Genomic DNA, 21,385 nt, shown 5'->3' on the forward strand with positions numbered 1-21,385 from the left:
TTACGTTATGCCCGAAATGTGCTGGAGCACCATCGTGCATGTAGGCAGAGTTATGGAGTATGTACAGCGGAATTTCGTCCATAACTTGCTCCAATGCTTGGAGATATTCAGACGATTAATAACAAGAATATCGGAGTGATTAACGATACATGGCGCGATTTTAAACGATACTATCCCAACAATGGCAATATCTGAAACTAATTTCCAATGAATCTCCAATAACAGTTTTTCCGTTGGATATATTACCTTAATCTTCAATTACAAAAGATCTCTAAATCCAGTATATCAAGTGGCAGTCTCTAAAGAATTTCCAATAAAGATATTCCAATGAATCTCTAATGGTAACATCTGAGATGGGTTTCTATTTCGGATATGCAATATCTGGATATGAATTGCATGTTATGATTGGTACTCGAGTGGATTATCTCTTCAGCAACTGCAGTAGCTAAATATCCTCAATAAATTTTTAATGAAGCAATAACTGCACTAACATCATCAATGGAAGTTTCTCGTAGATGCAGTATTTGTGGTTTTTTGGTGAGGTTAGTACTGATTCTCTTTGTTATTTATGACCAATTTTATAGTAAACCAAATTTGTATTGAGAAACCAATCTTGTATGGTCATTCATCACCACTTTTTTTTTAATCACAACTTCATTAAAATCATACAATGATGATTGAAATATAGAAAATAAACCATCCAAACAAATGTTATATCAATTTCTTTATAGTCATCATCGTAATCTGATCGTCATATTGAACCTTCTTCTTCTTCTTCACACCTATCGGTTCAAATCGGGCGAAGTAGAAAACGAGAAAAGTAACTGGGCGAAAACAGCGAAGGGGCAGAGAAAGGAGTGACTGGCATCTTGACCTGAAGTGCTTTGTAAGGGGGTGTGGGGGTATCGCGGGGGGACGGTTGGCCGGCGTCCCCAGCTGCACATCTCGGTACTGATTTGTTTGGAGTAGTACGGGAAGAGCCTCGGCCGCGGATGATCTCTTCTCCTTGCAGGTCGACGAGCGTACTATGTAAGGAAATCGGCCCCTCGGTTCCCTTCGAGCCCCCCTTTTGGACGGTTAATCGAGCGAGGTGAGCGCGTTGAACTTTTCGTCCCGTACCCACCTCCTCCTCCACTTCTTCCTCCTTCGCCTCAATGGATGCGCTCTCCACAAGAACAGAAACAACCAGAACATCTACAATTTTTTTTTAATTTAATACAAATCAAAATACATAAAACCTTAAAAAAAATTAATTTTATCTTGCAGCATTTTTTTTACAATTTTCTTCTCACATTACATTACGAGAGTTACTCCGAGAAGATGGTGTGGACGCGATACGTCGCGTTGTGGTCACGAAGTAGATACGGCACGTTCACGAAGAAAACTGAGAGGCAAAAGGAACAGAAGAGGAGGTGGAGGAGGAGGTGATCAAGGCAGCAGGAAAACGAGAGGGAAAAAAGTCTCGGCCGATAATTACGCATAAACAACGGACAGCGCCGCACGAAGCGGCGGTACGATTACAATAATCATCTCAGGCTCGCATTATCTACAGTCATTACCTCGGATATTACCATGTCGCGGCCATGTACTCGCGTTCCCAGCTTATTTGTGCCGATTAACCAGGTCTTTCCACGACCTGGTCATCTTTTGGTTTTATATTTTTATTTAGAGGGTGAACCATAAAGTTGTAAAGGTAAACATATATTAAACCAAATTATATTTATTATATTGTTTGTAAAATTTTGTAAATTTAGGCTATTTACTATTATACATTTGGACTTAAAGCCATGCATTTTCAGACGGCTAAACCCGACTTAGTGTTAGTTCTAGTTTTATACTAGCACCTAGTGATAGTGCTAGTGCAGTACTAGAACTAATGCAAGACCTAGAACTAGAATCATGTGAGTTTAGCCGTCTTGAGAGACGTGCGGCTAAACCCAAATGTTTTCCGTTCTAGGTCTAATGTTAGTTCTAGTGACAATGGTAAGTAGCGCTAGTTGGCATAAGATATCAATATGTTGCATATTTTTATTGCACTAAAACTAGTTCTAGGTCTAGTGTTAGTTCTAGTATTGCACTAATATTATCACTAAAACTAACACAAGACCTAGAACTAGAATCATTCAGGTTTAGCCGTCTTTAGAGACGTGCGGCTACACTCGAATGTTTCTAGTTATAGGTCTAATGTTAGTTCTAGTGACAGTGGTAGGTAGCGCTAGTTAGTTTAATATCACTATGTTGCATATCTTTATTGCACTAAAACTAGAACTAACACTAGACCTAGAACTAGAAAATATCGGGTTTAAGGAATAAAGGCTGTCAACTGTAATTTATCAGTTTGGGGTGTGCAAAATTATTTAGCTTGCTTTCACTCATAACTTTAGTTTTGCATTTCATTGGTTTTGATGTTAATGGTGAAGTGAAAAATGTAGCTATCATTTACATGTTAATAAAAGTGGAGTAGCTATTGTTAAAACAGCTCAAAGAACCACTACATTTAGTGGCGGTTATAGAATAGGCCTATAAAGCTTAACTGACTACTCAACCCTAGTCGCGCAAAGTGGAAGAAGAAGAAATTTTGTAATTGCTTTTATTTATCTCATATGCAGATAACTTTTTATTTTGAGAATGTGGACGATGTGTTAAGATCTGTTTTCATAATAGGACCAAATTCTTAATAGTTACCATTCAGAGTAAAGTAAGCCTCTCCTATTTTCTTTGTCTTCCGTGTGGTACAATCCATGTTGCGGATACTGGACTGCTAGTAATTGAGGGAAGCTGCGTTATTGTTCGGGTAGAACAGTAATCCACTTTGTTTTAGACTTCCATTAAACAAGACCATGTTGCATAGCAAACATTTCCTGCACTGTAACTAAATAGATCTTATAAAATATATCTTAATATAGTAAAACCTTTATACATATAACGGATTAATACGGGAAAGCGAGTGTACGTTGCAACAACTAAAACTAGAACTAACACTAGCACTAGAATTAACACTAGACTTAGAACTAAAAACTTTCTGGTTTTGCTGTGCGTCTCTTAAAACGTCTAAATCCAATGTTTCTATTTCTAGGTCTAGTGTTAGTTTAACTGTTAGTTCAAGAAAAATATACAACAGTCTAAACTACAACTAAAACTAAAATTAACACTAAACGTAGAACTAGAATCATACGGGTTTAGCCGTCTTAAGAGCCGTAAGGCTAAACCCGAATGTTTCTAGTTCTAGGTCTAGTGTTAGTTCTAGATTTACACTATCACTAGAACTAACACAAGACCTAGAACTAGAATCGTTCGGGTTTAGCCGTCTTAAGACATGTGCGGTTCAATCCGAACGTTTCTAGTTCTAGATTTTGTGTTAGTTCTAGTATTGCACTAACACTATGGACAGTACAAGTGCACAATGGTTTCGTAACTATGGTTATTAGTGTTATTATATTCATATATACCAAGTTACATGAAATTCCCGGTATAATGAAGAAGAACAAATCAGTTTGGATACAATACTTGATATTCCATCTCCTTACATTTATATATCTTTCCTTCTTTCGCACTACTTGAATATTATCTCTTCTTCTACCCGTTCTTTCCGCGCATCCTTCTTTCTTTCTTTTCTGAGCTCGGGGCGAAGTCTTTGTGAGAGTGCACGCGTCCGAAGTTCTATAGTAGTAGTACGTCGGTTGTACGGGGATCGGTTCGCGACCGGTTTCCGCGCGGTCACCTCCTTCTTTTTACCATCAACCGCGTCCTGGGGCCCATCCTTCGTTTCAACCCGTACCGCTCCCCTTCCTCTTGGTCGACGCCGAAGAAAAAGATCGAATCTGCTATCGGAGACCTAGAGAAGAAACGCGCGCGTCGTTAACGAGAAGAAGAGAAGCTTTGCTCCAAGAAGATGAGAAAAGCTAATGAATCCAATGCAGCACTTTTCGGAGGAGGAGGGGGTTATGATAGAAAAACGGAGGAAACGCGTAATATACAGATAATCGGTGGAGGAATCTTTGTGTTCGTTTTTCCGGACGAGCTTCGAACGGGTATTAATTATAAAATTCCGCAAAGTCCGTGCACTATAATTAAACGGGACGGCATGGCGTAATTATTCCGAGTTTATATGCTCTATATTAATCTAAATGGATCTGGAGATTTTTTCTTGGAAAACCGTTCAAGACTTATTATCTTTGTATTGTAATTGGGTTTATTCTTAGAAAACCAACAATAAAAATTGCAACAGAAAACCTTTTTGTTTTAAAAATAACAAAATGAATCATTCATCAATGAGTCATAGATGATTCTAAATAAGCAACTACATCACAGGAAGTGGTCATAATCAATTTTTTCCCATCTATACTTTTTCCATTTTCTAATCGCTAATAAACCATGGACATTATCGAACAGGATATTAAAGAACGAAAAAGATGCTTTAAGATTTTATCACTGCTTTCATACACATTTTAATGGTCACTAACATGTATAATTCATCGTGAAATTGTCGATGACGCTATGTTACAGTGCTAAAATGCTACTTACTGTCGTTGCGTGCGAAGAACATTCGCAAACTGACAAGATACACCAAGAGACATCTTCATCATATCGAACTTTAACTGTTATCGCGTGTTTACAAATGAAAAATAAACAGTTCATATAACAATATTTCTTTTTTTAACAATCGTAAACACGTTTCGAGTGCGAGCTTCGACCTTTGCCTATTAAATGAAAGGTCGTCTTGGTTATGTCGTAAATCAAGAACGAAATGGTCTTATTGTTGGAAATGGAGCATAGTCGATATTAAAATCGCTATAAATTCAACGATTACGACAACACTTAAAGAAATCCAAGTTTTATTGGGTTTGGTGATATCTCTCTTTCTCTTTTGAGCGAAGAGAGTCGAAGCAATCAATATTATATTGCAGATCGCAATCTCGGCTGTATTGGAATGCAATAACTCTCCAAAGTACGGGTACCTATATTTCCAAGAGAAGGTATGCCGAGATGTTATCTTCGTGTCAATGACTTTTTGGTCGACGCCGCCGACTCTTTTGCATCATCCCTTTTGCTTCCTCCACTTTTAAATCCATAACTAAAAACGGATCACAACGGGGTTTCCGTTTTAGTAATGTAGGAAGAAAAGGTACTTTTCGGTCAAGTACAAAAGCGATATCTCGGATCTCATTACGAACGGGGGCCAACGCCGAAACGCGGAGGCAGTTATTTGTCGGGCAAATGGACCGATAATTGACTCCGGGAAAGGGACCGAGATCTCTATCTAGAGCTGTCTCGAGACCGGTTGTGTTGCTTGCGATTTACTAGCTCAATGGAACCGAAGCGCCCCGTGTTCACGAATAAATTGGCACCAATTCAACCGTATATCTTTTAAAAGAACCATTTTATCTTTTTTTATAACCATCTATAATCTAAATTGTGTAGTCAATCATTAAAATAAAAATTAAAAGGAGTTCACAATATTATCTTCATCAAAAACTTACCTTTTACGGTTATTAACCCTCACTTTATATATGTCAAATGTCAAAAGTATCAAGTTGGCAATTTTATATAAAAATAGGGAATTTTATTTTTATTAAGTTGGCTATAAAAATTGATTTGACAATTTTAAAATGTCAAATCAAACTGAAATATAAACTAAACTATTATATGTTTATTGTTATATGATTTGTCCCCCTTAGAAAAAAAAACATTTAGACACACGTAAAACTACCTGCAAGTCATCCTTAAATAGATTTATCACGTCACGATTCAGTGTGGTCTCTCTGTCAAAGCTCACCATAGGGTTTTTAACTACTGGTTAGTCTCGACAAGGAGTAAGATTTAAATGTTATCTATATTGAGACCTCTTGAATGAGTCTCCAAAAAAAGAGAAAGAACTCCCATTTTCTATTTTTTTTTCTCTCTCATTTTCAATATGAATACTAAGCCGATACAATGCGTGTTTTTGGCCGGCATCCGGTGGCCAATTAGTGTCCCATCATCCCATGTGGTGGTTCACGGGTCCATTAGCGAATTGGGGAACCTGTTCCTCCGAAGGCGCCGTCCACGTCCCTGGCACACGCTTCTTTTACTGAGGCACGTGCTCGACGGAGATAAAACTTATCGCACACATCCTGACGACTCGAAATAAAACATTTTTAAAGATTAAATCTGCACGTTCTTACAAGAAATACACGAGATGTCCTTTTACAGTTTGTTTATATTTTCTACTAAGCACCTGATGATGTTGATTGCGTCTTTCCTCCATAACCTTGTAAAAAAAATTAGAGGATATTGTAATTATCGTGTAATGACAGGAAAGACTTTAATAAGATTCTCTACAACGATTCTATTCTATTTGGCGAGTATTTGCAATTTTTTTTATTGCCACTTCTCGTATCCCAACCGCCAGCGGTCTTATCATTTCAATCATCTTTACCCAGTCCTCTTCTCTTCATCTCCATTTTGATATCCTGGATCAATTTTTTTCTAGGCTTCTTTTGTTTCTGTCTGCTAGCACCCAGTTCCAAACCTTTCTCTCTTTACTTATTCGGCGTGGATGTCCATACCATTTTAGTTTCTTTTCATTATTAGTGTCTATTATTGAGTTTTGTGCCGTCATTCTCCGTCTTATTTTCTCATTTTCAACTCGGTCCAGCATGGTTATGCTGCAGCATCTTCTCCAGTCATATCTGCTACTAGCAGTCTTCGAGTTGTATCTTTGTCTCTCACCCACACAATATAATGACTCTATTTGGCCCTAAACATGTTTTTCTTTGTTTGTATTGTTAGGTTATTATTCCACAGAATACATATTTCCCTTCCTTTTGACAGTTTCTTTTCAACTAGGTGTCTAAGTGTGAATAAATTATTTACGCAAGATCTTCCAGGTCTAAATCTACTTTGTTCCTCTTCCTCCTTAATTTCCTTTTCTCTTCTAGTTTTCAGGACTCTTCTTTATAACCTTCCAAGTAATGACCCTATAAAGATTAAATCTTATTACCTCCTCTCCTTTCATCCTTTCATGATTTTTGAGGTTGCTACCCGGAATACCTCTATGGAGGAGCTACAAAACGTCGCAGGTCTTTCTGCCATGAGTTTTGGCGTCTTCCCACAAATCTTTTTTCTTCTATTTTGCCTTCAATGATTAAACGGAGAACATGATACCTTTCACCTCTCATTATATGCCCTATACAGGATGTTTCATAATATGTCATCATTTTCTGCTTCTGACACATCACTTTCTTCAGAAAGCAGATCATCACATTCAGCTGCCCACTGCACCAATATTTCTTGTCACCAAATCTCACGCTTTTCACATTCCTTTTTGACGCCATTATCATATGTATCTCATCATAAGAGCCATTATCATAAGTTCACTCAATCCAACTATTTAAACTACTTATTAAACTACTAAACTATTAAACTACTTACAAAAGCTGTTTTCTGTACGATAAACGGTTCCGGAAATATTCGCAAGAAACGAATTTTTTTAATTAAATTTTAACACCCTGTATCTCGAAAATGGTGCATTTTAAAAACAGCCTGTATATTGTAATTTACTCTCCTTTGTTATTTCCAGTAATTCTAAATATTGTTTCATTGGATATTTTCTCCATCCATGAGATTTTAAAGATTCTATTTGCCAATGATGGGCTGAATGTCCAACTTTCTGATCCGTACAGTAATACTGGAAATATGTAACATCCTTTGATTATATATAATATAGATTGAGCTAACTGAATATATCTACTAACAAAAATGTGGCTCAAGGTGAATAGACGCAGATGGAAAGCGATAATGTGAAAGTGTAACAAAGATAGACATAAAACGGTACTAAACAGACGGGCGCATGCGCACAAAAGTGTCAAACCTCTTCCATTTGACGTTTATCGTGTTGTTGTGTCACAGCCAGTCACACCGTTATGTTTAAAAATGTATTGTTTCGTGTGCAAAATTCGCGATAATACAGTTTCACATCACCTGTAAGTATTATAAATGTTACTTCTAATTGATAGTTTTTTATCTTATAAATTAACGCACGCCATTATCTGCGCAAGCTATCTCTCTCGTTGGCTCAATCCATATTATATATAATCAAAGGTAACATCTCAGTAGATGAATACATAGTTGGAGACTTAAATGTTTGGTTGTAAAGATTTTTTTCATTACGAAAAAACGATCATTTCTCTCGTTGACCAAGGCACCCAGATATTTATATGAGGTTACTTGTTCTACAGAACGATCGTCAACGTGGGGTGTCTCGCGTGTTTCTGTCTTCGAAAATATCATCAGCTTGGTCTTAATATGCGATTTACTAAGCTTTGTAACAGCATCATATTTTTCCTCTTCTACGATATATTAATTATTTCATTACATAACCTAAAATTGAATATTTAACCTAAAAACTTTCTAAATGACAGTTGTAAGTGTGAAATTATAACCTAGATATTCTAAGATGATGAAAATTCTTTTGGCGTATTTTTCTTTAAGAAGAAATATCTGAAGTAAATTCTTTTCAATCAAAATTGTCTCGTAATGGGTTTGAAACGTTTTTTCAAAGAAAGAAAAGCTTTAAAGTCGCGCAATTACGCAATTTGGTAAAGGAGCACATGCGACGTTCCCATTTTTACGGCCGTAATTACGTGTCATTGTGCGTGAAATTGGCCGAGACGGACGGCGTGAGGTCAAACGACGACAATCAGCGCTTCTCGTCGGTCTCTCTTTACTTATATCCTTTTATTTTTTATTTCGCGAGACCACTTAATAATATACTTACACTACTTTATGGGGTGTTTCATCTATCTTTCATCCAACACAAAGACTGTTAATTATTCTGAACAAAAATATAATAAAAAGTAGAATAGTAGTAACGAAATGAAATCGCAAATTGTAACCTTGAAACAAAACGCGTCGTACAGATCGGCTATGCATAATTCACCGTTTTTATTTGCATCGCAAATGGCAGCCGTCGACGCAGCAAAGGTCAGCCAATATCTTGTTTATCGATTGGTGCTGTTTAACTTGGACAGACGTCGACGACGGGAGTCGAATTCATTAAGAAAATTGACAAAAATAGATTTTGATTTCAAAAACTGGTTATTTTATATTGACCGTTGTGATTTGTTTTATTAACTCAACTTTCGATGTGACACACATTTAAAGTTAATTTAAATTAAAATTTGACTGAAAAAATCGATTTATTCTTCTTCAGGAAACTATTTAACAAAAAAAAATCCACTTGAGAAACTTTAATGTAGCACCATTAAAAAAAAACGACCAAGAACAAAGCCGTTCTCGTGCATTCCGAATGGCCTCTTTTTTTAATCGTGGGCTTCCCGAAAGAAAGATTAGACGAGATACGTTTTCTAATGACGCCTTTTCTCTTGGTAAAGCACGCAACAACACTCGAAACGGCTTTTTTTTTATTCCTCGTTGTATTTTTTGACAGTCGTTGAGAATAACCCGATTCATACGCGTATCGCGTTTCATTTCCTCTATTATAACCATTAAAGCGCGTTTAATTAGTTTCCTTTACACGTTTTTTTTAAAGTTTATTTTTTTATGTAAGGCGACGTTTAAAGACGGAACTTTTTTTAGTGAATCAACCAGAAATTTACATACAATGACTCAACTAGGTGGTCTAACTATAGTAAAAATTTACATAATGTTAGTTGACCTATTTTTTATAAAATGACCTAATTTTTGTAGATTATATACTTTGTATGTGCAAAAAAATTAAATTAATTAAAAAATTATAGAATTGTCCACTCTGTTTTTGATTTCTTCTGTAAACTTGCCCGTCTGGTGAATTGCCGTGCCCAGATATTGATAGCTTTTAATCTAGGTGAGTCTACGATGAAAACTACATCATCTGCATATATCAGATCTTTACTACTTCATCCATAAAGACTACAAATAGCAATGAGGAATAAACTGTCCTTTTTCTATTATGAGCGTGTTAGAGGTCGCTGGAGCATTCTTTAGTGCTTTCCAGACATCTTGTCTTAGCACCTCATCAAACGCAGAGTACATCTAAGAAAGCCAGGTATGCAGATTTCCCTCTGCTGATCCACTTATGAGTTATACAGTACAGGAAGAAAATCTGCTTCTCATCCAGTTCTTTTTCAATGCAAGTTCTCCAGAATTCTGGACTATAGCTTTGCAATGAGGCAAACATTAATAATAGCGCCTCGAGTCCCTTTCTTATACATAGAGATGATTATGTTTCTTTGCCAATTTGCTCCCCAATACCATGCCTTCTGCCTTCACCATTTCTGGTATTATTTTGTCCTCCCCATTCTGCGTTTTCTTGGCACCTCCTCGAGAGTTGTTGGCTAATCTTCTTCATTGCTACTATGCCCTGGGTCGATGTTAGGATAAGATGAAGTAAACCGGAAAGACAAGAGTTTATAAAAGCTGGACTGCAAATAGAAGCGAATTAATGCGGTCCAAATGAAGTGATGGTACGATAGAACAGAATACAGGATGATTAAAGATAGACAGCTGTCTTGGGAGACCAAGAACATCATGAGACGAGACAATGACGCAGATTGCGGCCAGCCGAGGGAAGTCTATGCAGACCTGGGGAATATCAAAGGGTCTTGGCACAATACGAATTTTACTAGTATAGGATGGGTGTTTTTATGATGCTTATTGAAGGAATGCCACGATGAAGTTCATATCATTACATCATATTCCCGTATTGATTTCTTTTTAAAATTTCCGAAACAATAAAACTAAGGAGTACTAGTTTTTAATTGGCAAAACAATTTAATTTTTGATTTTAATATGAATTTGTAATAAATAAATTTATTGTTTATTGCTTGAAAAAGCCTTGAATAAATTTTTTTTAATGGGAATGTTTTAATAATAATTTTTCGTCGTTGACAGTGTTTATTTTAAGTGACCTAATTCGGGCTAGTTTAAAACCGCTCACACGCTTCCGGTACCAGATGGTGTTATTTTTTAATTAAATAGATAACTCTACCAGATGATGATATCATAATTAAGTAGGTCACAGTTTGATGCGTTTTGTGCCATAAAATAAAACGAAATAATTAAATTAGCAAACTGAAAATATATTTTTTTAGTATTACAAATGTTGTGAATACGTGATCAACTTACATTTTTAGAACTATATATACTATATATAATGTATTAATATACAAAATTTACAAATCAGCGTGTTTTTCTTTATTTATTTTTTTGAGAAATTATTATTATATTAATAATACAACTAAAACTTTGTAATAATCTGAGATCAGCCATACATCACATTTCCATATTAATAGTTCCTCCTCTTCGTCTTATTCCATAATTCTGTTAATTAAATTATACGAACCGCAATCTCAAAGTTCTTTTTCTCTAATTTTATTAAAGAAAACAAAATGTTGCCATCCACTGAAGCGAAAATTCCTTTCTATTTTTGCCCGTATATTAATTAAAAAAATCAATACTTCTTTGGATACAATGATAACTAAACGACTCTGGACGTTGCACTTCAGTGAATTAATAAAATTAATAATCGTATTTAAATTTGTAACCTACTTCCCACTTATACAAAAACGATTTTACTTTTTAAATAAAATCGTTGTAAAAGCAAAATTAATATTTTTAATGTTTTTTAATTTAATTTTTTTCTTTTGAGACATCACAGATACAACAGCGGAGGGAAAACAGAAAAACCTCCTACAATTTTGCCTCTGGAGAGGTATTATCATTTTATTTTATTTTTTTTCACTTTAGGGAGGGAAGAATTTGGAGATCAAGTGAAAGAGACTAACCATTAAGGGGGGAAAGGGGGAGGGGGGAGAAATAAATACGCTCGACGATAAACTCAAAAAATAAAAATAACTAGAAAATAATTAAATTAGCAATAATAAAATTTTCTTTTTTCTTCAACAAGTTGTACTTTAAATTTTCATCTAGAGATCGTCAAGTGGTGAGGTTCTGCAGTTCTCTTTGAGGCCTTTTAACTTTTTAATTCCAATTTCATCGTCTTTTTTGGCACCAGTGCCACGTCAGATGATTTATCTGCTACCAATCCATTTCTTTTACGTTGTGGCATGAAATCTGTAACAAAATAAATCACTATTATTAATTAAACTCAAATTATATATATTTACAGTATAACCTCGATCGTTAGAACGAATTTCGAATATAACGCATTAAATATCAAAAAAAAAAAAATTAGAGTGGCACTGAATCCAACTCGGGTTATTCCTCAAGTTCCTCTATTTCATGCTGATAGATAAACTTGGGGTATTCCCCGAGTTGTCTAAACGATGTAATAAATTAAAGACGGTGGTTCTAGTTTTAATTGTTATGCAGCGCTAGATTGTTGTATATTTTTATTGAATTAAGAGTAGAAATAACACTAGACCAAGAATATTTCTAGTTCTAGGTCTAGTATTAGTTCTAGTAACACTGCAAGTGTAAAACTAGAACTAACACTATATCTAGAACTAGAATCATTTGGGTTTAGCCGCACGTCTCTAAAGACGGCTAAACCCGAATGATTCTAGTTCTTGGTCTAGCGCTGCATAACAATTAAAACTAGCACTAACACTAGACCTAGAACTAGAATGATTTGAGTTTAGCCATCCGTCTCTAAAGATGGCTAAACCCAAATGATTCTAGTTCTAGGTCTGGTGTTAGTTAGAGTTTTACACTAGCACTGTAACTATGTAGAACTAACACTATACTTAGAACTACAATCATTTGGATTTAGCGGCATATATAGTTCTAGTGACAGTGCAAGTGTAAAACTAGAACTAACACTATACCTAGAACTAGAATCATTCGGGTTTAGCCGTCTTTAGAGACGTGCGGCTAAACCCAAATGATTCTAGTTCTAGGTCTAGTGTTAGTTCCAGTTTTACACTAGCACTGTAACTATGTAGAACTAACACTATCTAACGATTCTAGTTCTAGGTATAGTGTTAGTTCTAGTTTTAGTTGTTATGCAGCGCTAGACCAAGAACTAGAATCATTCGGGTTTAGCCGTCTTAAGTGATGTACGGCTAAACCCAAATGTTTCTAGGTCTAATGTTTGTTCTAGTGACAGTGCGAGCGTAAAACTAGAACTAACATTATACCTAGAACTAGAATCATTGTCGTTTAGCTGCGTGTTCAGACTTTATAGGGATTAATTTTTGTGCAAATTGGGCATGATTACTCCAAATACACCCAATTATCAAGTTTACCGAGATATTTAACGGAATATATACTAATTAAGCCGAGATTGCTTGCGACCAACGTATTGCTATGATATGGAGCCTCGGCCGCAAACGACCTCGACTTGATTAAAGCATATATCCTTAAAAATCGTGCAAATTTGTATCGATATGGTATGGATATAGCTCGGCTAAATTATAAAATATTTTCTTTCAAATTGTGTAGTTTTGTATCGATTTGTTATGGATGTAGCGCCTCGGCCGCAAGCGACCTCAACTTAATTAGTGAATAAATCGTTATGGATATACTTTTTGACACTATATGGCAGTTTTTCACATCTTATATATCATTAATGAGAATTGTTGTGTTTTAACAACAAAGATTACAACAACTTGGCTTTCAGCGGTAAAGTCAGAAAAAGGTTGTTCTAGTAAGTAGGTTATTTCTAATTGAGGTTGGTTTAGAATTGAATGTTAATTTATGTTAACAACGTTAAATACCATAAATCCCAAATGTGATTTTTAACTCATATATTGCAAAAAAAATGTAAACTGTTTACAATTTTATGAATATTCAGATAACGGTTTATCTAAAATCAATAATCTCGGTGAAATGTGTATCAGGAAATAAAGAAAATGAAAAATAACCAATACATTTTATGTATATAATGGTAGAAAACATCAAAGTCAAAGTTGTACTTAAAAAATTAGTTACACTTATTGATGTAAAATGATTTTAAATGATTTATTTGATTAATGTGTAGGTGTTGGTTCTTCAAATTATTTAAATTTGACCTTATTTGTATGTGAGAAATTTTACCTGCGTTTCGTGTACAGTGTAAATACAGCCGCTAACCGTTCAAAAAGCTTTCTTCTCTCGGTTACGTTGTTTGCATGAAACTAAACTGAAAAGTAAACCAACGAGTGAGTGACGCAACAACAAGAGTTGACGAAGTACACTCATTCTATTCAAATATTTGTACGAACGGCACTGACTACACAAGAAGCCTACCAAACGAGATTTAAAAAAAAATACGGGGCTTCCGTGGGTGTGCGCTGTTGTAGAAATAATAAAAAAAATCAACCGGGATGCTCGTCCCCTTTTTAATAGTGACCCAGTTAATCCGAAGTAATTGCGAGAGAGAGGGCAACGAACTCGAATGGAAAAAAAATGATTATTTCTCGGCGAAACTATACTACGTTATGTTTGTGCTTTTTGAGATAAGATTAAAAAAAAGTGACGCCAGTTCTTTGCGTTGGCGGCCTCCTGGATTTATTTTAATGCTATTTTAGGCTAATTTCGGGCAACGCCAACAACAAAACGTAACGTAAACATTACAGCGGGGGACGCTTCAAAAATAGCATTTCATGTTGGAGGTTTTTAAAGCCAGCTGCTTTGGACAGATGCAAAAGCTCCTATTTTCGATGGGGTGTCTTTTCTAACGGTTTTCCACCCTCCCAAAAATATCGATTCCCTAACACCACTATCAAAAATATACATAGTAACAGTTTCGAAATAACGTTTTACTCATTTTAATTTCGTTTATTTTTCTTTTCTTGACACAGTATTAACAGTAACCGTCAGTAGCCACGCCTTTACTACGACGACGCTCTCGACTCGCGTACTACTACTACTACGATAAGAACGCTTGTGACGTCACCGGAAGAACGGTCTCGTCATCGCTACGTCACAAGTTCTTGGGAAATGTCTGTACGCACTCGAAATGTGTTATTTTTTTTTATATCCATCCCAAAAGACTTTGTCATTATCAAGAAGATGTATGGGAAACAAAGCGGTAACTTCGACGATCTCTTTAGTTGGGTGAACCCGGAACTCTCCCGGTCAAAGACCTTTTCGAGCTTCAGAACCTACCACAACAAAATCGTACGAAATTCAACAACGTTGTTTTTAAGATTTTGCTACTTCAGTAGGACTTAAATCCCAAGGTCTTCTATCGGCGGTGCAAGAAAATAAGTACACAATATTTCCAATAACGGCAATTCCAAGAACTAATCCATACATTTGTAACCATTCGATTAAAGTGTTATCGATAACGATCCAAGAAATGAATATTGGGGTTAATCCTGTTATGGCACCCATTGCGTTTACGATGGCGTTAACAATTCCAGGAAAATTCCTCGTCATATCTAAATGATTAACTTGAACTCCAACCGAAATCGGGCCCTTGAAAAAGCAAAATAAGCACAATAAGATGTTTATGATAGTTGCGTTACATTCCCCTCGAAATGGTACAAAAAACATTATGATCGGTGGGATGAGAATAGCTAAAGTGCTACAAAACTTTCTGCAATTAACAACTTTAACTTTTTTTGCGTTAACCAAGTAATTAACGATTTTTCCTGAAATTATTCCTGTAAGCCATTGAAATATATAAGGTACTGACGTCATAACGGAACACATACCAAGATCGTAGTATGGCACAATCGTTAAATATCTCGGTAAACTTGATAATTGGGTGTACATGGAGTAATCATGCCCAATTTGCGCAAAAATTAATCCCCATAAAGTGCTATCTCGCATCATACTCGACCAAGGTATCTCTAAGCGCGTGTTAGATCTTTTAACTTTCTCATTTAAAAAAGCTTTTTCATTCGGAGTTATAAACGGGTGACTTTCCGGTCCGGAAAAAACGTAGTGTATGAAAAGTACGTACCAAAACATTCCCATCATACCCCAAAAATAAAACGCGAACGGCCAACTTTTTAGATACTCGATTCCTTTCCCAGATACTAAATTTCCAATTGTTAATCCTAAAGCATTCGCGGAATATGAAAATCCAGCTATTAAACTTCTCTCTTCCGGCGGTATCCATCGCGCAATTAAAACACTGATACTCGGAAATAAAGCCGATTGACCAACCCCCATTACAAATCTCGATGCCATAAGACATTGTTCCGGTAAATAATTAATTAAGGTTGGTTGGCTTATAACCATTACCGTTGATACTAAAATTCCGGTACTAAAAAATTGCCTAGATCCATACCAATCCACGTAAAGTCCAAATGGAATATGCCCAACGATGTAACCCACATAAAAAAAACCCAACACCCATGCTATTTGATGTCGACCCCAATTCATCGCTCCTCCTTCAATTAATCCTTCTTCCGTTATATTCCTAACTCCTCTACAATGAATATGATCAGAAACTGATCTAGGCACAATTTCATTTATAGCAAAATTTAAAACAATTCTTTGACCATAAGCCACGATTAAAGCCAAACAAGCCAATGTTGCCATTATGTAACGTTGAGGAATAAAACATTCCTTATTTTTATAAACACATAGACAATTTAATACATTGTACGTCATTTTTAATAAATTAATTTTGACATTATATATTGACAACGCCATCTTTTAATAGTTACGACCACTAATAAACGATTTGTCGGTTAGGTCGCTTGACTCCAATTCTTGAAGTTGCAGTGCAAATTATGACTTGTTTCGTATAAACAGGTCTATGATCCGTCAAAAACTAAAATTGATTTAATTAACTCTTGAAGTACTTTTCTTCGTAATTAATACTTATCGCTGTCACTTCTCAAGGCAAATTCTCAAAACTTTTTCGCAGCACTATTCTGAATTCATTCATTCAAAAATAAATACATTTTTCATAGTCATGCCATAGCCAGAAAAGTTAATGCAGGAACCTAAATAGCTGTAAAGATGTGCTACATCATTTTATTATCATTATAACTTTGCACAATAGAGTAATGCGTTTAAATGGGATATAGAAACTATATACCATTTATATACAATGTAAGATAAAGCTTGTGGTATATTTATTACTGTAAAAACCTTGCGAAAAGCATATGAAGAAATCAGCTAGCAGAATTTTAGTATTACTTACCTAATAACATGCAAGCCAATATGTAAAAGTGAAGAAGTAGCAACAGAAAAGAAAATATAAGTGTAAGACACGGAACATTTAGATATTGATAGCTGCCAAATAAGCTCATAGAATAAATATAGGACGTAAAGCAGTATAAAACATATCAATCTATAATAGAAGGTATTACATTGTACTGCTCTAAATCTTGGGACAACTAAGAACTAAGTCAATACAAACCAACTTCGAAACCAAACATAAAATTCGTTGTGAGACAGGTTACAAATACAAATATATCTTCCACATGCCAGTGTATAGGCTTAATTAGTATATATCCTGAAAATTGTGTAGCTTCTTATCAATATGGCTTATTCAGTATCGTCATAAAGTGTCAAAAGAATTGCTACAATATTGTAATGTCAAATCATGCATTAAAATTACTCAACCCATGTCAGAAAGTTTTGTCAGTTACTAAAGGCTTGTTACAAGGATACGCCAAGTCTTTGTGACTGCAGATAGAGAAGATGCAGCATCAGTTTTGTTAAATACCCGGGTATTTATTTTCAAGGGAAAATTCCCTGGATATATACCCGCGGGTATTTACCCAAGATGTGTATTTAGAGGTATTTATAAAATTTGATTTAAATTGAGTTGATGGCAGTTTTGCAAGTAGCTGCAAGAACTATGTTTTTATGTTCCTCCTTATCAAACGCGTGGAGGATTATTGTTTAGGGTTGGTCATTCATATTCGAATAATAGTATTCGAGGAGTCGAATACCAACTACCAAGGTATATAGAAGCTACATTTACAAGAATGCTACAATGACAGTAAAATTGCATGTAAGTACTGACCGAATACCCATTGGGCGTGGAGTAAGATAAAGCGATACAATGTTGAACCCAAATTGTTCATCACAGTCGTGGGGAGTGCATTTAAACAATTAGATTGGACCCAAAAAGGTATAAACATTGATGGTAATACCTAAGTAAACGATATAGTACTTATTTCTGATAGCCTTGGACAGATGAAACTGATGCTGAACGACTTACCCATCACCGTGCAGCATACAAGACAAGGAAATTTAAAGAATACGAATCCTGTGGTCTTGAAATAAACATAGCGAAGACAGAGTTCTTAGATATGGGAGCAGACACGGAACATTTAGATATTGATGGCTACCAAATAAGCTTATAGAATAAATATAGGACGCAAAGCAGTATAGAATATACCAAACTATATGAATCTTAGGACAACTAAGAACTAAATCAATACAAACCAACTTCGAAACCTGACTTAAAATTCGTTGTGAGACAGGATACATATGCAAATATATCTTCCGCATGCCAAAGAAAGCTGTATAGGCGATGTATTCTCTACATCATTTATATAGTGGAATGCGGAAGATACAAGACTAATGATGTTTAGCCAACGATGCCTAATATCTTTATGGCCCAATCATTACCTGTACGTAAAAATAACTTTCTAAGTGTAAATTTAATTAATAGATAGCACACTCCCGGTGTTTCACACTTCCTTATCAATCGAATCCCAGGAACAAACTTGGTGTGACTTTCTTCTTCTTTCATAGATTTTTTTTATACTTTTGGTCATACCGGAAAACTACTAGATAAAATGTGGTTTTAATTAAAAAAGTTTACTACGTTCATTCTTAAATTTATCAACATTAAAAATTTTATCAATTTGTAACAAATACACTAAACATAATATAATAGCTCATTCTTTGTGCTACATAAAAAAAACGGTTATATTTTTTGCATATTATTCATGATTTATGAATGACTCCCTTATTAAAAAGTGTGTTAAGGTTTGTTTGTCAAAATTTAAATATTTACAACATATTTATCAGATATGATAATTATTAAAATATGTTTCGTACCTGTGATACACATCTGCTTCTTTTCCTTCGTAGCTTCGTTTTCTTTACTATTTTCCTTTTCGGAATTGCAATCTTCCCTTAGGCAATTTGAGATGAGCTCTTCAGGTTTAAAGTAGGCCATATCAGCTTCGGCGATTTCTTCTTCGCTAACATCAACGGGCCTCTTTTTAACGGGAGCGTGTACAAGTTCGCAACTCACGTATTCGTAATTGGTGTTTGGTCCGGAAAGTGGTATCCCCTTATCGAAGTCGAAATTGTATTTTTTGCTTTGCGCTTTTTGTAGTTCTTTTAGTTCCCTTGCGACGAATCTTAGGGCTTCGTCCTTGGCGGGTTTTCCGAAAAGCATTCTGCGTGCTTTTCGGACGTTCATCGGTTGGAAGGGCATCGGGCGCGTCCTTAACGTTTCGTTCGGAGGAACAGGCATTATCAATCTGGTACTCATTATGCAACCCGCACGACACGGCGTGTGTACGATGGAGAACTGCTATAGTAAACTGACGCCACCGAATAAAATCGAACTCACCGAATCAATAAACCGGATCGAATCGGTTCAAAAACCACTCTAGTTTTTATAATCACTTAGTTTTTTAATTAAAAACGTTTAGAATTTAGATTATTTTCGTGAAAATTTGGGGAAAACGACGAGACGCCGACGCGACCCCTACAGGACACGCGCGTACCTTTGCAACTGCCTACACATCGCGTACTCCGCGGAACCCAAGCTTGGCGTGGATAAGCGTAGTGGGGGAAAACGCGGACCGGTCCATTTTGTAAGCGAGAAAGGGGCGTCCGCTTTTCTCTACGCTCTCCGTCTCGCCCCGAACGTTGCCTATCTCTTTGTTTTTTTTTTGTTTTGTTGATTACTTTTTTGTCGTTTTGTCTTTTTTTGGTTTACGCGTAATCGTTGCGAATGAAACGAGACGGAGAGAGCGGAATGGGATGAAACGGGACGGAGACGCTGTTATTTCGCAATCACATCTAGAACGAAACCTAAGTACGAATAATGATAATATAAAATGGACAGTTTTTAATGGCAACGGTAAAACACCGTTTGTTGATGTCATTGTACACTTGATGCAAAATGTAAATGTACGTAATATACAGTGTGTCCGTAAAGTTGCGAATATATACAGGGTGTTTTAGGTTTTTCTAGCAGGACTTTAACAATCGATAGATCTTTTAAAATTAACACAAAAACTTCATATAAAGATAGGTAGACAAACGTTTTGTTTTGGAGATACAGAGTGTTCAAATTAAAGTTTTAAATCGATTTTTATTTAATATTACACGTGTATTTCAACCGATTCTTTTCAAATTTGATATACGGAGGTTTTTTGGCATGGGAAAGACGATTATGGAGTCCGTTTTACTATATCCGGTAGAGGGCGTTCTGTAACGTATTCTTTACGGATTAAAATAACAATAACTTTTCTGACAGTATACTTTTTGGCTTTTTAAATAAGAATTCTTATTCTCGGTACTTTTTTAAGCAAAAACGGTACTCTTATCAAAATGCTCCAAAGTTGATCGTTTTCAAGATAATCCGCTTTTTATTATTCACATGAATGTGGAATCGTTTTTAACAAGATGTAAACTTTCACAGTTTACATGTTTTGGTACCCCTACGTATTTAGTGTCAACGTCTGGGTAGGTGTTTATAATAATCATCTTTTCAGGCCATACTTTTTGCCATCACAACCAACCGCTGGCGCTGCCGCGTTCTTGTAATTTTTGGTAGCTGAACAACTTGATAATTGTGCAGCTTATCATGGTAGGGTGGTAAGAAATTGGCTAGACAACTATTCCTGCAAGATGGATTGGTCGAGGTGGACCAGTCGCATGGCCCCACGATCTACAGACCTTAATGCTTTAGAATTTTTTGTGTGGAGATATTTGAAAGGAAAATTGTATGAGACACCTGTTCCCACAAGGGATGAACTTTTATTAGGATTAGGAATTGAACTAAAATTAGAACTAAAAAAGTCACTTCGAACCAGTTTCTGAAGAAGCTGCAGCAGCCAGACTTTGAGAAATCTCGTAGGTGCCCATGCTTTTTAAATTTAGTCACAGCTAGGCTTACCATACTTTGACTAATGAGTTGGCGATCAGGATATGAGAGGAGAAAGATCCACCGAACTTGCGATGTTTCAACTGTTGGAAAATATTATCTTGGGATTAAATGGAAAACAGGCCACAACAGCATTGTTCATGGATCTTACAAAAGCCTTTCATAATGTACATCACTCAATCCTTTTGACCAAGTTGGAGAGACTTGGCTTTAGAGGTGTTAGCTTGTCATGGATGACATCCTATCTATCAGGGAGGTTACAATGTGTAGTTGCCCACAGTGAACAGGGAACAGAAATGAGATCAGCTTGGAGGGAAGTCAAGCTGGGAGTACCTCAGGGTTCCATATTGGGTCCTTTATTGTTCCTGCTGTTTATGAATGACTTACTACGTGTAACGAACAACATTACGATAA

General features: G+C 35.9%; 2 protein-coding genes and 1 long non-coding RNA gene across 3 annotated transcripts; 1 reads left to right on the plus strand and 2 right to left on the minus strand.

Annotated features, from left to right (window-relative positions):
• Positions 1-958: 958 nt before the first annotated feature.
• Positions 959-11,163, plus strand: LOC139431835 (uncharacterized). Its single transcript, XR_011641867.1, has 3 exons — positions 959-1,090; positions 1,267-7,641; positions 8,313-11,163. It is a non-coding gene; the product is annotated as an uncharacterized lncRNA (long non-coding RNA).
• LOC111415623 (uncharacterized) lies at positions 11,040-19,617 on the minus strand. The gene is made up of 2 exons (XM_023047378.2): positions 18,904-19,617; positions 11,040-12,054 (listed from the first exon to the last, which is right to left on the minus strand). The coding sequence occupies exons 1-2, from the start codon at positions 19,343-19,345 to the stop codon at positions 11,954-11,956; spliced, it is 543 nt and encodes a 180-aa protein (XP_022903146.1). The 5' UTR covers positions 19,346-19,617; the 3' UTR covers positions 11,040-11,953.
• On the minus strand, positions 12,842-18,897 carry LOC111415611 (sialin-like). Its single transcript, XM_023047374.2, has one exon. The coding sequence runs from the start codon at positions 16,528-16,530 to the stop codon at positions 15,067-15,069; it is 1,464 nt and encodes a 487-aa protein (XP_022903142.1). The 5' UTR covers positions 16,531-18,897; the 3' UTR covers positions 12,842-15,066.
• Positions 19,618-21,385: the final 1,768 nt, after the last annotated feature.

This window comes from Onthophagus taurus, chromosome 11, assembly GCF_036711975.1.
Source record: "Onthophagus taurus isolate NC chromosome 11, IU_Otau_3.0, whole genome shotgun sequence".
NCBI classification, from domain to species: domain Eukaryota; kingdom Metazoa; phylum Arthropoda; class Insecta; order Coleoptera; family Scarabaeidae; genus Onthophagus; species Onthophagus taurus.

What these genes read in the sequence shown, in the direction of transcription:
- LOC111415611 (XM_023047374.2), bottom strand. Translation starts at nt 16,530, where the DNA reads ATGGCGTTGTCAATATATAATGTCAAAATTAATTTATTAAAAATGACG.
- LOC111415623 (XM_023047378.2), bottom strand. Translation starts at nt 19,345, where the DNA reads ATGAGTACCAGATTGATAATGCCTGTTCCTCCGAACGAAACGTTAAGG. An exon ending in GAAGCAGATGTGTATCACAG is followed by an intron (nt 12,055 to 18,903) that starts GTACGAAACATA and finishes ATTTTGTTACAG; the next exon opens with ATTTCATGCCACAACGTAAA.